The sequence below is a fragment of the Hyperolius riggenbachi genome, chromosome 4 (assembly GCF_040937935.1).
Source record: "Hyperolius riggenbachi isolate aHypRig1 chromosome 4, aHypRig1.pri, whole genome shotgun sequence".
Taxonomy (NCBI): domain Eukaryota; kingdom Metazoa; phylum Chordata; class Amphibia; order Anura; family Hyperoliidae; genus Hyperolius; species Hyperolius riggenbachi.
This window is the reverse complement of record NC_090649.1, coordinates 3,294,428-3,310,857: the sequence shown is the minus strand read 5'-3', so window position 1 is coordinate 3,310,857 and position 16,430 is coordinate 3,294,428. Positions and strand designations below refer to the sequence as shown.

The 16,430-nt window shown below is 53.2% G+C and overlaps 1 protein-coding gene across 2 annotated transcripts in view; it reads right to left on the bottom strand.

Moving 5' to 3' along the window:
• Positions 1 to 814: 814 nt before the first annotated feature.
• The window catches only part of TRIM54 (tripartite motif containing 54), a 115,990-nt gene continuing 100,374 nt past the window's right edge, over positions 815 to 16,430 (bottom strand). For both annotated transcript variants that reach the window (XM_068279815.1, XM_068279814.1), the window contains exons 8-9: positions 13,321 to 13,407; positions 815 to 2,338 (exon numbers count right to left, since the gene is read on the bottom strand). In XM_068279815.1, coding sequence (XP_068135916.1) covers positions 2,283 to 2,338; positions 13,321 to 13,407 — 143 coding nt within the window. In that variant the 3' untranslated portion in view covers positions 815 to 2,282. The remainder of the gene's footprint in view (positions 2,339 to 13,320; positions 13,408 to 16,430) is intronic.

Genomic DNA, 16,430 nt, shown 5'->3' with positions numbered 1-16,430 from the left:
GCTGCAGGGGGCTGGTAGAAGCAGAACTAGCTGGCGGCGGGGGACCGGAGGCTCTGTGAGTTTCTGCGAGGGCACAGGACGGCTGCAGGGGGCTGGTAGAAACAGAACTAGCTGGTGGTGGGGGAGTGGAGGCTCCGCGAGTGACTGCGAAGGCACGGGACGGCTGCAGGGGGCTGGTAGAAGCAGAACTAGCTGGCAGCGGGGGACCGGAGGCTCTGTGAGTGACTGCGAGGGCATGGGATGGCTGCAGGGGGCTGGTAGAGGCAGAACTAGCTGGCGGTAGGGGACCGGAGGCTCTGTGAGTGACTGTGAGGGTACGGGACGGCTGCAGGGGGCTGGTAGAAGCAGAACTAGCTGGTGGCGGGGGACCGGAGGCTCTGTGAGTGACTGCGAGGGCACGGGACAGCTGCAGGGGCTGGTAGAAGCAGAACTAGCTGGTGGCGGGGGACTGGAGCAGCAGTGAGTGACTACGAGGGCACAGGACAGCTGCAGGGGGCTGGTAGAAGCAGAACTAGCTGGCGGCGGGGTACTGGAGGCTCTGTGAGTGACTGCGAGGGCATGGGATGGCTGCAGGGGGCTGGTAGAGGCAGAACTAGCTGGCGGTAGGGGACCGGAGGCTCTGTGAGTGACTGTGAGGGTACGGGACGGCTGCAGGGGGCTGGTAGAAGCAGAACTAGCTGGTGGCGGGGGACCGGAGGCTCTGTGAGTGACTGCGAGGGTACAGGACGGCTGCAGGGGGCTGGTAGAAGCCCCAGGTGAGCAAAACTGTTTTTTTTTTTTTTTTTATAGGCTGAAGGATAACTTAACAACATGCTTAGAATAATTAAATAATGTTTTATTGTGACATAAAAGTTAATCAAACAAAAAGAAAAAAAAACATTTGTTGATTGCATAGGTTTCCTCCTAGCTGGGGCACTGCTGGAACCCCACGTGGCTGCGATTGTGGCCTCTGCTGGAACCCCACGTGGCTGCGATTGTGGCCGCTGCTGGAACCCCACATGGCTGCGATTGTGGCCTCTGCTGGAACCCCACGTGGCTGTAATTGTGGCCGCTGCTGGAACCCCACGTGGCTTTAATTTTGCCGCTGCTGGAACCCCACGTGGCTGCGATTGTGGCCGCTGCTGGAACCCCATGTGGCTGTAATTGTGGCCGCTACTGGAACCCCACGTGGCTGCGATCGTGGCCGCTGCTGGAACCCCATGTGGCTGTAATTGTGACCGCTACTGGAACCCCACGTGGCTGCGATCGTGGCCGCTGATGGAACCCCACGTGGCTGCGATTCTGGCCACAGCCGGAACCCCATGTGGCTGTAATTGTGGCCGCTGCTGGAACCCCACGTGGCTGTAATTGTGGCCGCTGCTGGAACCCCACGTGGCTGCGATTGTGGCCGCTGCTGGAACCCCACGTGGCTGCAATTGTGGCCGCTGCTGGAACCCCACGTGGCTGTAATTGTGGCCGCTGCTGAAACCCCACGTGGCTGCGATTGTGGCCACTGCTGGAACCCCACGTGGCTACGATTGTGGCCGCTGCTGGAACCCCCTGTGGCTGTAATTGTGGCCGCTACTGGAACCGGCTGTGATCGTGGCCACAAATCTGTCGGGTAAAATGTCAGCTGTTCCCACCCTGTATCTGCCCACTCCACATCCCAATCTCAGGAAGGAGAACAGGAAAGAAAGAGAGGAGAGGAATGGGGGGGGGGGGGGGATATGAGGAGGGCAGGCAGAAAGAAGAGGGGGAAGGGATAGCAGGAGGAGGGGTTAAAAAGAGGAGGGACAGAAGAAGTGAGGTGGGGAAAGAGGAGGGGAGAGGAGAAGCGGCAGAGGGAGGGGAGAGGCGGTACAGTGGAAGGGAAAGGAAGTGACAGGTGAGGTTTTGTAAAGATGGAGGAGAGGGGGAGAGGGACAATGATGACATTTATTCCAGTATCTCTGATGCCATTTATAGCAAGCATTTGATGCTGTACATATAGCAATATCACTATGCCCACTGCACACGAATACTATTATGTATTACAACCCCCATGTATATAGCCCCGGCCAGGGCCTCGGGGGACACCTGTAAAGGGGAGGGATTCATCATACAAAGCAATATCTGTATAATAAATAATAGTTATGCGTTATGTACCGGCGAGGGCAGCAGCAGAAGGAGAGAGTATAATGTAATGATGATATGATAGATTTATAATGGCTGAAATGTACGGATGAGTATAATGCAGGAAAATAATAACCGAAACTTTCCAGCTCCTCCCCTTTATAAACAGCCACTCACAGGCCCCACCCTCCCTAGACTGCGCCATAGTCATGCTGAGGGGTGGCCGTTCTCTGCCTGGAGGCGGGATCTGGAAGAGACAGAGAAGACAAGTGTTAGCAGCCAGTGTGTGATGTCACCTATCTCTCCAGTAACAGCCATGACCCCTCCCCCTGGACCGCAGACATTCTATCACCCGACCTTCTCCTGGGCATTGGAGGTGTGGCTGAATCCCCTGACTACAACTGGACAAGGCAGCATACCGCACAACTTTTTGAGATAGGAAAGAGGGACACTTAAGTCACGCCCCTAACCACACCCCTGACACACCCCTAGTTCCACATACCATAAAGATTTCATAAGAAAACGGTTTTTAATTTAAACCACTCTGGTCCTTTCTATTCTGATTCAGTATCCTTCATGTTAACATGCGGAAATAAGAAATATATCAATGTAAAGGATGGGAATAAAGTTTAGAGTCAATTAAACACATTGATTGGCACAGATCTGTACATGAGTCCTGAAAGAGGGAGCCAAAGAGACAGAGGGACAGAGAGACAGAGGGACAGAGAGACAGAGGGACAGAGAGACAGAGGGACAGAGAGACAGAGGGACAGAGAGACAGAGGGACAGAGAGACAGAGGGACAGAGAGACAGAGGGACAGAGGGACAGAGGGACAGAGGGACAGAGGGACAGAGGGACAGAGGGACAGAGAGACAGAGAGACAGAGGGACAGAGAGACAGAGGGACAGAGGGACAGAGGGACAGAGGGACAGAGGGACAGAGAGACAGAGAGACAGAGGGACAGAGGGACAGAGAGACAGAGAGACAGAGGGACAGAGGGACAGAGGGACAGAGGGACAGAGAGACAGAGGGACAGAGAGACAGAGGGACAGAGGGACAGAGGGACAGAGGGACAGAGAGACAGAGAGACAGAGGGACAGAGGGACAGAGAGACAGAGGGACAGAGAGACAGAGGGACAGAGGGACAGAGGGACAGAGGGACAGAGGGACAGAGAGACAGAGAGACAGAGGGACAGAGGGACAGAGAGACAGAGGGACAGAGAGACAGAGGGACAGAGGGACAGAGGGACAGAGGGACAGAGGGACAGAGAGACAGAGGGACAGAGAGACAGAGGGACAGAGGGACAGAGAGACAGAGGGACAGAGGGACAGAGAGACAGAGGGACAGAGGGACAGAGGGACAGAGGGACAGAGGGACAGAGAGACAGAGAGACAGAGGGACAGAGGGACAGAGGGACAGAGGGACAGAGGGACAGAGAGACAGAGGGACAGAGGGACAGAGGGACAGAGGGACAGAGGGACAGAGAGACAGAGAGACAGAGGGACAGAGGGACAGAGAGACAGAGGGACAGAGAGACAGAGGGACAGAGAGACAGAGGGACAGAGGGACAGAGGGACAGAGGGACAGAGGGACAGAGAGACAGAGGGACAGAGAGACAGAGGGACAGAGGGACAGAGAGACAGAGGGACAGAGGGACAGAGAGACAGAGGGACAGAGGGACAGAGGGACAGAGGGACAGAGGGACAGAGAGACAGAGGGACAGAGAGACAGGGACAGAGAGACAGAGAGACAGAGGGACAGAGAGACAGAGGGACAGAGAGACAGAGGGACAGAGAGACAGAGGGACAGAGAGACACAGGGACAGAGAGACAGAGGGACAGAGAGACAGAGGGACAGAGAGACAGAGGGACAGAGAGACAGAGGGACAGAGGGACAGAGAGACAGAGGGACAGAGGGACAGAGGGACAGAGAGACAGAGGGACAGAGAGACAGAGAGACAGAGAGACAGAGGGACAGAGAGACAGAGAGACAGAGGGACAGAGAGACAGAGGGACAGAGGGACAGAGAGACAGAGAGACAGAGGGACAGAGGGACAGAGGGACAGAGAGACAGAGGGACAGAGAGACAGAGAGACAGAGGGACAGAGGGACAGAGGGACAGAGAGACAGAGGGACAGAGAGACAGGGACAGAGGGACAGAGGGACAGAGGGACAGAGAGACAGAGGGACAGAGGGACAGAGAGACAGAGGGACAGAGAGACAGAGAGACAGAGGGACAGAGGGACAGAGGGACAGAGAGACAGAGGGACAGAGAGACAGAGGGACAGAGAGACAGGGACAGAGGGACAGAGAGACAGAGGGACAGAGGGACAGAGAGACAGAGGGACAGAGAGACAGAGAGACAGAGGGACAGAGAGACAGGGACAGAGGGACAGAGAGACAGAGGGACAGAGGGACAGAGAGACAGAGGGACAGAGAGACAGAGGGACAGAGAGACAGAGAGACAGAGGGACAGAGAGACAGAGGGACAGAGAGACAGAGGGACAGAGAGACAGGGACAGAGAGACAGAGAGACAGAGGGACAGAGAGACAGAGGGACAGAGAGACAGAGAGACAGAGAGACAGACGGACAGAGAGACAGAGAGACAGAGAGACAGAGGGACAGAGAGACAGAGAGACAGAGGGACAGAGAGACAGAGGGACAGAGAGACAGAGGGACAGAGAGACAGAGGGACAGAGAGACAGAGGGACAGAGGGACAGAGGGACAGAGAGACAGAGGGACAGAGGGACAGAGGGACAGAGAGACAGAGAGACAGAGGGACAGAGGGACAGAGGGACAGAGAGACAGAGAGACAGAGGGACAGAGAGACAGGGACAGAGGGACAGAGGGACAGAGGGACAGAGGGACAGAGAGACAGAGGGACAGAGGGACAGAGGGACAGAGGGACAGAGGGACAGAGAGACAGAGAGACAGAGGGACAGAGGGACAGAGAGACAGAGGGACAGAGAGACAGAGGGACAGAGAGACAGAGGGACAGAGGGACAGAGGGACAGAGGGACAGAGGGACAGAGAGACAGAGGGACAGAGAGACAGAGGGACAGAGGGACAGAGAGACAGAGGGACAGAGGGACAGAGAGACAGAGGGACAGAGGGACAGAGGGACAGAGGGACAGAGGGACAGAGAGACAGAGGGACAGAGAGACAGGGACAGAGAGACAGAGAGACAGAGGGACAGAGAGACAGAGGGACAGAGAGACAGAGGGACAGAGAGACAGAGGGACAGAGAGACACAGGGACAGAGAGACAGAGGGACAGAGAGACAGAGGGACAGAGAGACAGAGGGACAGAGAGACAGAGGGACAGAGGGACAGAGAGACAGAGGGACAGAGGGACAGAGGGACAGAGAGACAGAGGGACAGAGAGACAGAGAGACAGAGAGACAGAGGGACAGAGAGACAGAGAGACAGAGGGACAGAGAGACAGAGGGACAGAGGGACAGAGAGACAGAGAGACAGAGGGACAGAGGGACAGAGGGACAGAGAGACAGAGGGACAGAGAGACAGAGAGACAGAGGGACAGAGGGACAGAGGGACAGAGAGACAGAGGGACAGAGAGACAGGGACAGAGGGACAGAGGGACAGAGGGACAGAGAGACAGAGGGACAGAGGGACAGAGAGACAGAGGGACAGAGAGACAGAGAGACAGAGGGACAGAGGGACAGAGGGACAGAGAGACAGAGGGACAGAGAGACAGAGGGACAGAGAGACAGGGACAGAGGGACAGAGAGACAGAGGGACAGAGGGACAGAGAGACAGAGGGACAGAGAGACAGAGAGACAGAGGGACAGAGAGACAGGGACAGAGGGACAGAGAGACAGAGGGACAGAGGGACAGAGAGACAGAGGGACAGAGAGACAGAGGGACAGAGAGACAGAGAGACAGAGGGACAGAGAGACAGAGGGACAGAGAGACAGAGGGACAGAGAGACAGGGACAGAGAGACAGAGAGACAGAGGGACAGAGAGACAGAGGGACAGAGAGACAGAGAGACAGAGAGACAGACGGACAGAGAGACAGAGAGACAGAGAGACAGAGGGACAGAGAGACAGAGAGACAGAGGGACAGAGAGACAGAGGGACAGAGAGACAGAGGGACAGAGAGACAGAGGGACAGAGAGACAGAGGGACAGAGGGACAGAGGGACAGAGAGACAGAGGGACAGAGGGACAGAGGGACAGAGAGACAGAGAGACAGAGGGACAGAGGGACAGAGGGACAGAGAGACAGAGAGACAGAGGGACAGAGAGACAGAGGGACAGAGGGACAGAGAGACAGAGAGACAGAGGGACAGAGAGACAGAGAGACAGAGGGACAGAGAGACAGAGAGACAGAGAGACAGAGGGACAGAGAGACAGAGGGACAGAGAGACAGAGGGACAGAGAGACAGGGACAGAGAGACAGAGAGACAGAGGGACAGAGAGACAGAGAGACAGAGGGACAGAGGGACAGAGAGACAGAGGGACAGAGAGACAGAGGGACAGAGGGACACAGGGACAGAGAGACAGAGGGACAGAGAGACAGAGGGACAGAGAGACACAGGGACAGAGAGACAGAGGGACAGAGAGACAGAGGGACAGAGAGACAGAGGGACAGAGGGACAGAGAGACAGAGGGACAGAGAGACAGAGAGACAGAGAGACAGAGGGACAGAGAGACAGAGAGACAGAGGGACAGAGGGACAGAGAGACAGAGGGACAGAGAGACAGAGGGACAGAGAGACAGAGGGACAGAGAGACAGAGGGACAGAGAGACACAGGGACAGAGAGACAGAGGGACAGAGAGACAGAGGGACAGAGAGACAGAGGGACAGAGAGACAGAGGGACAGAGGGACAGAGAGACAGAGGGACAGAGGGACAGAGAGACAGAGAGACAGAGAGACAGAGGGACAGAGAGACAGAGAGACAGAGGGACAGAGAGACAGAGAGACAGAGGGACAGAGAGACAGAGAGACAGAGAGACAGAGGGACAGAGAGACAGAGGGACAGAGAGACAGAGGGACAGAGGGACAGAGGGACAGAGAGACAGAGGGACAGAGAGACAGAGGGACAGAGAGACAGAGGGACAGAGAGACAGAGGGACAGAGGGACAGAGAGACAGAGGGACAGAGGGACAGAGAGACAGAGAGACAGAGGGACAGAGAGACAGAGGGACAGAGGGACAGAGAGACAGAGAGACAGAGGGACAGAGAGACAGAGAGACAGAGGGACAGAGAGACAGAGGGACAGAGGGACAGAGAGACAGAGAGACAGAGGGACAGAGAGACAGAGGGACAGAGGGACAGAGAGACAGAGAGACAGAGGGACAGAGAGACAGAGAGACAGAGAGACAGAGAGACAGAGGGACAGAGGGACAGAGAGACAGAGGGACAGAGGGACAGAGAGACAGAGAGACAGAGGGACAGAGAGACAGAGGGACAGAGGGACAGAGAGACAGAGAGACAGAGGGACAGAGAGACAGAGAGACAGAGAGACAGAGAGACAGAGGGACAGAGGGACAGAGAGACAGAGGGACAGAGGGACAGAGAGACAGAGAGACAGAGAGACAGAGGGACAGAGAGACAGAGGGACAGAGGGACAGAGAGACAGAGAGACAGAGGGACAGAGAGACAGAGAGACAGAGAGACAGAGGGACAGAGAGACAGAGGGACAGAGAGACAGAGGGACAGAGAGACAGGGACAGAGAGACAGAGAGACAGAGGGACAGAGAGACAGAGGGACAGAGAGACAGAGGGACAGAGAGACAGAGGGACAGAGAGACAGAGGGACAGAGAGACAGAGGGACAGAGAGACAGAGGGACAGAGAGACAGAGGGACAGAGGGACAGAGAGACAGAGGGACAGAGAGACAGAGGGACAGAGAGACAGAGGGACAGAGAGACAGAGGGACAGAGAGACAGAGGGACAGAGGGACAGAGAGACAGAGGGACAGAGGGACAGAGAGACAGAGAGACAGAGAGACAGAGGGACAGAGAGACAGAGAGACAGAGGGACAGAGAGACAGAGAGACAGAGGGACAGAGAGACAGAGAGACAGAGGGACAGAGAGACAGAGAGACAGAGGGACAGAGGGACAGAGAGACAGAGAGACAGAGGGACAGAGGGACAGAGAGACAGAGAGACAGAGAGACAGAGAGACAGAGAGACAGAGAGACAGAGGGACAGAGAGACAGAGAGACAGAGAGACAGAGGGACAGAGAGACAGGGACAGAGAGACAGGGACAGAGAGACAGAGGGACAGAGAGACAGAGGGACAGAGGGACAGAGAGACAGGGACAGAGAGACAGAGAGACAGAGAGACAGAGGGACAGAGAGACAGGGACAGAGAGACAGAGGGACAGAGAGACAGAGGGACAGAGAGACAGAGGGACAGAGGGACAGAGAGACAGAGAGACAGAGGGACAGAGAGACAGAGAGACAGAGGGACAGAGAGACAGAGGGACAGAGAGACAGAGGGACAGAGAGACAGAGGGACAGAGAGACAGAGGGACAGAGAGACAGAGAGACAGAGGGACAGAGAGACAGAGAGACAGAGAGACAGAGGGACAGAGAGACAGAGGGACAGAGAGACAGGGACAGAGAGACAGAGGGACAGAGAGACAGAGAGACAGAGAGACAGAGGGACAGAGAGACAGAGGGACAGAGAGACAGAGGGACAGAGGGACAGAGAGACAGAGGGACAGAGAGACAGGGACAGAGAGACACAGGGACGGGGTTCCCAAAGAGGGACTGTCCCTCCAAAACAGACAGTTGGAAGCTATGCTACATATTGTAACTGATAAAAATAATGGTAGTGGTCAGGGGCGTAACAAGGGGATGCAGCTCCTGCACCCATGGTGGGCCCCGTGCCCCTCTAGGGCCCACTCAGGGCTGTTCTGTGGCACAGGAGGGGTCGCAGCATGAGGGGAAAGCATGGCCACACATCGGCGGGGAGGGGGGACAGTCCCCCCCTCACCTCGGGCTCTCCCCTCAGCGCTCCCCCTACCTGGCAGCAGCAGGCAGGACACATACCTCCGTCCACGCGCTGGTTCCAATCTCTAAGTGTCTGGTGCTACTTTCTGTTTAAACAGGAAGTAGTGTGAGGCACTTGAGAGATGGACCTCCGTGGTGGTATGTGTTCCTGCCGCCGCCCGCTGCCACTGATGATTGATGCTGGAGGGGAGAGCTGAGGTGAGGGGGGGACTGTCTCCCTCCCCGCCGATGTGTGGCCATGCTTTCCCCTCATGCTGCGACTCCTCCTGTGCCACAGAACAGCCCTGAGCGGGCCTCAGGGGAGGCGGGGGCCCATTCAAATGTTTGCAGGGGCCCGGCGATTTCTAGTTACGCCCCTGGTAGTGGTAATGGATGCTGCTAACGCTTCTCCCCAGTGAGGAATACAGAAAACAGGAAGTGGAAAGGAATTAGAAGATGCAATTGTGATATTATTCCATTATCGTTCTATTAACAGCCACTGGTGATCATAAAAGTTTGACTATCCCCCCCCCTCCTTCCATGACAATGCTACTGAAAGGAAAGGGAATACTAGTAATCCTACCTAATAATCCTCCAGTGTCCCTGCGTCCTGTCCATGTGTCAGCGCTTTTGTGCATATCGAGCACTGACAGCCGTTGGGGACAGGACGCAGGGCAGGTGGGTGTACGCGCACGGTGACGACAGCCCTAGTGCCCAAGGTCACTAGTAAATAAAAATACTGGTTACAGATAAGAAAGCTGAGTTCTCTCTATGGGCTCGATTCACAAAGCGGTGCTAACCCAGTTAGAGACTTTAGGCGTGATAACCATTGCACCACGCTGGTGAAAAGCCAGTTTAGGCATGATAAGTTTAGGCGTGATAAGTTTAGGCGTGATAAGTTTAGGCGTGATAAGTTTAGGCATGATAAGTTTAGATAGCGCCCAAAGTCCCGCACGCAAAGCAGCACCATTAAGGGCCCTTTTCCACTAGCAGTCGCTAGCGTTCACGCTGAACGCTAGCGATTGCGATTCAGCAAATGTTAATAATTTCGCGGCGATTTCCCGACGTTTGCGATCGCGATTTTGCTATGCTATGCACTGCATAGCAAAATCGCGGCAAAAATCGTTACGCGCCGCGATCGCAATTGAGTAAAAAATGTTAAAAAGCAAACTGTAGCGATTTTAAGATCACTAGCAGTTTGCGGTTTTGCGATTAAGCAATCGCAAATGCCCTAGTGGAAAAGGGCCCTCAACTCTATGCGAAGTGCACCAGACTTTGCTAGCGCAAAACTTTTGATCAGCTGTGCACTGCGGTGCTAACACAGTGGGTGCTCAAACTTATCACGCCTAAACTTATCACACCTAAACTTATCACACCTAAACTTATCACACCTAAACTTATCACACCTAAACTTATCACGCCTAAACTTATCACGCCTAAACTTATCACGCCTAAACTTATCACGCCTAAACTTATTACGCCTAAACTTATCACGCCTAAACTTATCACACCTAAACTTATCATGCCTAAACTTATCACACCTAAACTTATCACACCTAAACTTATCACACCTAAACTTATCACACCTAAACTTATCACACCTAAACTTATCATGCCTAAACAGAGTTTAGGCGTGATAAAGGGCTTTTCACCAGCGTGCTAACTGTTAGCACCGCTTTGTGAATCAAGCCCAATGGGTCTGCAGCAGCAGCACAGGAGGAAAGCTACATTCCCAGGTCTATCGCTAACTGTCCCAGTCACACTCAGGACAGGCTGCAGTGATTTGTGGTGTGACTAATGCTAGGAATACAAGAGATTTTATAGCAGATTTACTGTCCAATCGTTTTTCTGATCGATCTCCATTCACTTCTATGAGAAATCGATCAGAAAAATGATCCAAAATCAGATCAGACATGTTGGAAATTATCTATCGAACCATCTATCTGCCGAAAATCTCATGGTGTATTCCCAGCATAAGCTATGTGTTATCTCCTCTACATTCTGCCTACCATGAAACTTGTGTGTGTACAGCGACGCTGATCTCTCCTTCCAGGATGCAGGCTGATGCTCCTCCTCCTGGCCCTAGCGAGCTTGTGGGGACAGGGCGGACATGGCTGCCTCTGCTGCTATTGCTTGGAGGGACACAATGGATGTAAAGGCATGATAAGTTTAGTTTTTTAGATTGACACCTGTTTTAAAAAGACAGGCGTCATAGACACCTGTAATTTGTGACCTTTTGGAAGGACAGAAAAACGGAACTTAGTAAGGAGGGGGCGGGACCCAGGACAAGGGGGCTGGATCCGCGATTGTCCCGCCTCAATCGGGACTGTTGGACCCTGTGAAGGCAGTAATGCTATGTACACACACTAGAGTCATCTCAGCCGGGCGATAAAGACCGCTTAGGCGAGAATCTAGCCTAGTGTGCCTGATGTCGCCTGAAGGTCCTGCATACTGAGCGCATTGTTCCCCTCACTCACCCCGCCCACAGGAAGCTGCTCACCCCGCCCACAGGAAGCTGTTATCTATGCTGGGCGATAAAGACCGCTCAGGCAAGAATCTAGCCTAGTGTGCCCGGCGTCGCCCTAAGGTCCTGCATGCTGAGCGCATTGTTCACCTCACTCACCCCGCCCACAGGAAGCTGCTCACCCCGCCCACAGGAAGCTGTCATCTATGCTGGCCGATTAAAGACCGCTTAGGCGAGAATCTAGCCTAGTGTGCCCGGCGTCACCTGAAGGTCCTGCATGCTGAGTGCATTGTTCACCTCACTCACCCCCGCCCATAGGAAGCTGCTCACCCCACCCACAGGAAGCTGCTCACCCCACCCACAGGAAGCTACTCACCCCGCCCACAGGAAGCTGTCATCTCTGCTGGGCGATAAAGACCGCCTCAGGCGAGAATCTAGCCTAGTGTGCCTGGCGTCACTTGAAGGTCCTGCATGCTGAGCGCATTGTTCCCCTCACTCACCCCGCCCACAGGAAGCTGCTCACCCCGCCCACAGGAAGCTGCTCCATCATGCACTGTGAATGGACCCCTCTGGCTCAGCCCCTCCATGATGCCATCACTAAAGCAGAAGTAAGGGCCGCCGCAGTAGGACACTTCTGTGACAGCCAGATTATCCTGACCAACCGTGCTGAATGCTGCCCAGGAGGCGGGACCCACCACAAAAATGGACACTACTGCCCCTTCTGCACTGGAACACCTTGGCCGGCACTGCCAGATGTCAGCAATTGGGATCCTCAGCAGCGTCAGCCATCACCGCCAGCCATCACCGCAGGTTTCTTTCATGGAGAACTGGGTCATCACTGCTGAACCTTCACCTCTCTCTGTCATTCCCCCCCCCCCCCCAGGTCTCCTTAGGGATGACAGATGATTGCCAAGTGTGACTGGTGGTGCCGTAGTATGGCAGCCTCGGCTCTTGGCTTTTCGGACGTTATCAGTCTATATATAACCCCTCCCCCCGCACACACTCACCATCAGTATATGTATAACCCCTCCCCCCACACACACTCACCATCAGTCTATGTATAACCCCTCCCCCCGCACACTTACCATCAGTCTATGTATAACCCCTCCCCCTCGCACACTCACCATCAGTCTATGTATAACCCCTCCCCCCACACACACTCACCATCAGTATATGTATAACCCCTCCCCCCACACACACTCACCATCAGTCTATGTATAACCCCTCCCCCTCGCACACTCACCATCAGTCTATGTATAACCCCTCCCCCCACACACACTCACCATCAGTCTATGTATAACCCCTCCCCCCACACACATTCACCATCAGTATATGTATAACCCCTCCCCCCCGCACACACTCACCATCAGTATATGTATAACCCCTCCCCCCACACACATTCACCATCAGTATATGTATAACCCCTCCCCCCACACACACTCACCATCAGTCTATGTATAACCCCTCCCCCTCGCACACTCACCATCAGTCTATGTATAACCCCTCCCCCCACACACACTCACCATCAGTATATGTATAACCCCTCCCCCCACACACATTCACCATCAGTATATGTATAACCCCTCCCCCCACACACATTCACCATCAGTCTATGTATAACCCCTCCCCCCACACACACTCACCATCAGTCTATGTATAACCCCTCCCCCCACACACACTCACCATCAGTCTATGTATAACCCCTCCCCCCGCACACTCACCATCAGTCTATGTATAACCCCTCCCCCCACACACACTCGCCATCAGTCTATGTATAACCCCTCCCCCCCGCACACTTACCATCTGTGACCTCCAGCCTCTCCTCCTCCCCCGCTGCTTCCAAGTCCTCCACCTCATACCCATCATCCTCGTCTTCTCCCTGTGCAGCTGACATAAGACAGGGGGGTCAGTGTATGATGGACACAATGATCCGCATAGCGCCCCCCCCCCACAGGCTGTGTGTGCGCTGCCTTCCTTAGTGTGGGGCGGAGGTGGCACAAACAGCCCCCTAGAGGCGGCCATGGTGACCTCTCTAATGTCACCATGAGGCTGTATGTGATGGGATGGTGACATTATTACAGAACATACGTTATTGCAGTTTATGGGCACACCAGTGGTGATATTTGTGTGTCATCCACAGAGCAAGTCGTGGGGAAGATCCAAAAGCAAACTTCATGTCTGTGACAAATAATTGCTATTTGTCCAAATTCAGCGCAAACCATGCGCTAGGCACAGAGGAGTTCCCCTTAAAGGTGGTTGTCAGGAACTGGCCCCGCGGCATGCCTGCAGATACGGTTCCCGACTGTGGGTTTGACCAGATCGAGAGGGGAAGCAGCCTTAGTCGAGCTGACACAAGGCTGTGACCCCTCAAAACACTTTTCACTGCCACCACTAGCTGCTGCTAGACACATCCACTCTGCTGTTGAGTGACCTGCACGCAGTCTGCGTTCCCGTATCTGGGTCAGCTTTGCGCTTAGGCCAAACACGGGAACGCCACACACACAATACAATTGTACAGTAGCAAGGCACAATCATGGAACTGAACTTGTAACGTAAATTACACTGCAGTCTTTTTCTAGGCTATGGGCATTGGCTTAGTACAGCAGAAGTCAAACTTATTATATAAAGGTTTAATATTCCAGAAAAAAAAGTGGAACAATGCAGAAAACAATATATACAAAAGATTTAGAAAAACAAAGTAAAAATTACAAAGGATAAAAGTTACAAAGATACACAACAAGACAGTTTGCTTAAAATAAAATGGGAATAAACGTTACCAGCATATAGATCTGAGCGTTGTTGCGAGGAGAACGCGGTTCTGGTCAGACCAGGATAGTCCTAGCCTTTTGCTATCTCCAAAGAACTACAACTCTAGATCTTCCTAGCTGAGGTTTTATAGCCAGATTTGTGGCCCGGGGCCACTCAAATGGCCAGATCCAGGAATAATCCAATTTCCTCAGGTGTGACAGCACATCCTTGCTGAGTTTCCTGTTAGCCTTTGAAGTTTGCAGAGATTTCCCATCTCCCCATAGATCTAATTTCCACAGGTAAAATTGTAGTCTGGCACACACATCAAACGGACTTTTTGAGTAAGGCTTCTTCAACATTCCAGCAGGTTATCATATGTAAATTCCTGGCTCAGGTTGGTGTGATCTGCAGCCAGTCCAGGTGACAATAGTAAACATCTGAGACAGTATATCACAGCAGATCAAAGGTGGGGACATGACTGCTAGTGGCCTAATTAGCCATCTCCTAATTAGAGGTTTCGATGCATTGCGGTTCGATGCACCCGGGAGCTTTTAATCTTTGGGAGCCGGCGTTTTCCTGTTGGGTTGAATTAATAGCTACCGCCGCTGATTGCGTTGCACCGCAACATCCCGAGGACACGCCGCAGGCCATATAACACGTGCAGGAGAATGACTCCTGTTCTAGATGTGAAAGAGCCCTAAGATAACTCCCTCTCAGCCCCCTCCCCTCCTGCTAGAGAGTAAGCTTTTGGCAGGACCCCCCCTCCCCAGTGTATCCAACCTGATTGTGCATCCTGCATACAGAAGAACGTGACCTTGTATTATTACTATTACTAACAACAACAACAACAACAAATGACATTTGTAAAGCGCTTTTCTCCCGTGGGACTCAAAGCGCATAAGCATGGTTCCGACCATCGTGGTACAGAGGAAGAATTTTATAAATCTGGAAATGCCAGGCTAAACAGGTGGCTTTTCAGTCTGGATTTGAATAGCTCCAGGGATGGTGCTGTCTTTACTGGGTGTGGTAGGGAGTTCCAAAGAGTAGGGGCAGCATGACAGAAGGCTCTGTCTCCAGATTTTTTTGAGGTGCACTCTGGGAGTGACCAAGTTTATAGAACTTGCTGATCTGAGGTTGTGAGAGGTGTGGTGCAGCTTCAGCAAGTCCTTCATGTATCCAGGGCCCAGATTGTGCAGGGATTTGAATGTCAGCAGTCCAATCTTGAAGAGTATTCTCCATTCTACTGGTAGCCAGTGCAGTGAGCGAAGGATCGGTGTAATGTGACAGTGGCGAGGCTGGTTTGTTAGCAATCTGGCAGCAGCATTCTGCACTAATTGCAGGCGACGCAGGTCCTTTTTGGGGAGGCCAGCATAAAGGGCATTGCAGTAGTCCAGCCGTGATGTGATGAAGGCGTGGACTAGGGTTTGAAGATCCTCTGGGGGAATCAGATGTTTAATCTTTGCAATGTTCTTCAGATGAAAGAAGGAAGATTTAACTACAGATGAAATTTGGTTTCTGAAACTCAATTCCCCATCGATTAGTACGCCAAGGCTGCGCACAAGGTTGGAGCTGTTTATGTCTGAATTCCCAATCCTGATTGGTGTTGCTTTAGGATAGAGCTGTTTTGATGGCAAGCACTGGCTTTGGACAAACAGGACCTCAGTTTTGTCAGCATTCAGTTTCAACCAGTTATCATTCATCCATGCCTGAAGCTCAGCTAAGCAAGAGTTTATTTTTGGGGTAGGGTCTGTTCCACCAGGTTTGAAGGACAGGTATAGCTGTGTGTCATCGGCGTAGCAGTGGTACGTCAGGCCATGTCATTGAATAAGTGTACCGATTGGCAACATGTAGATTGCAAACAGCAGAGGGGATAGGATTGATCCTTGTGGCACTCCGAATTGTAGAGGTGCAGGTTTGGACATTATAGGTCCTAGGGATACTCTCTGTGTTCTGTCAGTCAGGAATGATCTGAACCACTGGAGGACTGATCCACTGATGCCACAGTACTCCTGCAGTCTGTTAAGCAGGATTTTATGGTCAACTGTATCAAAAGCAGCTGAGAGATCCAACAGGATTAGGATGGAGCATTCCCCTAGAGCATTACTCTAGTGTATAATCTGGCATTGTGTGTCTGGATGCTTATTACCTGTATTGTGTAGTCT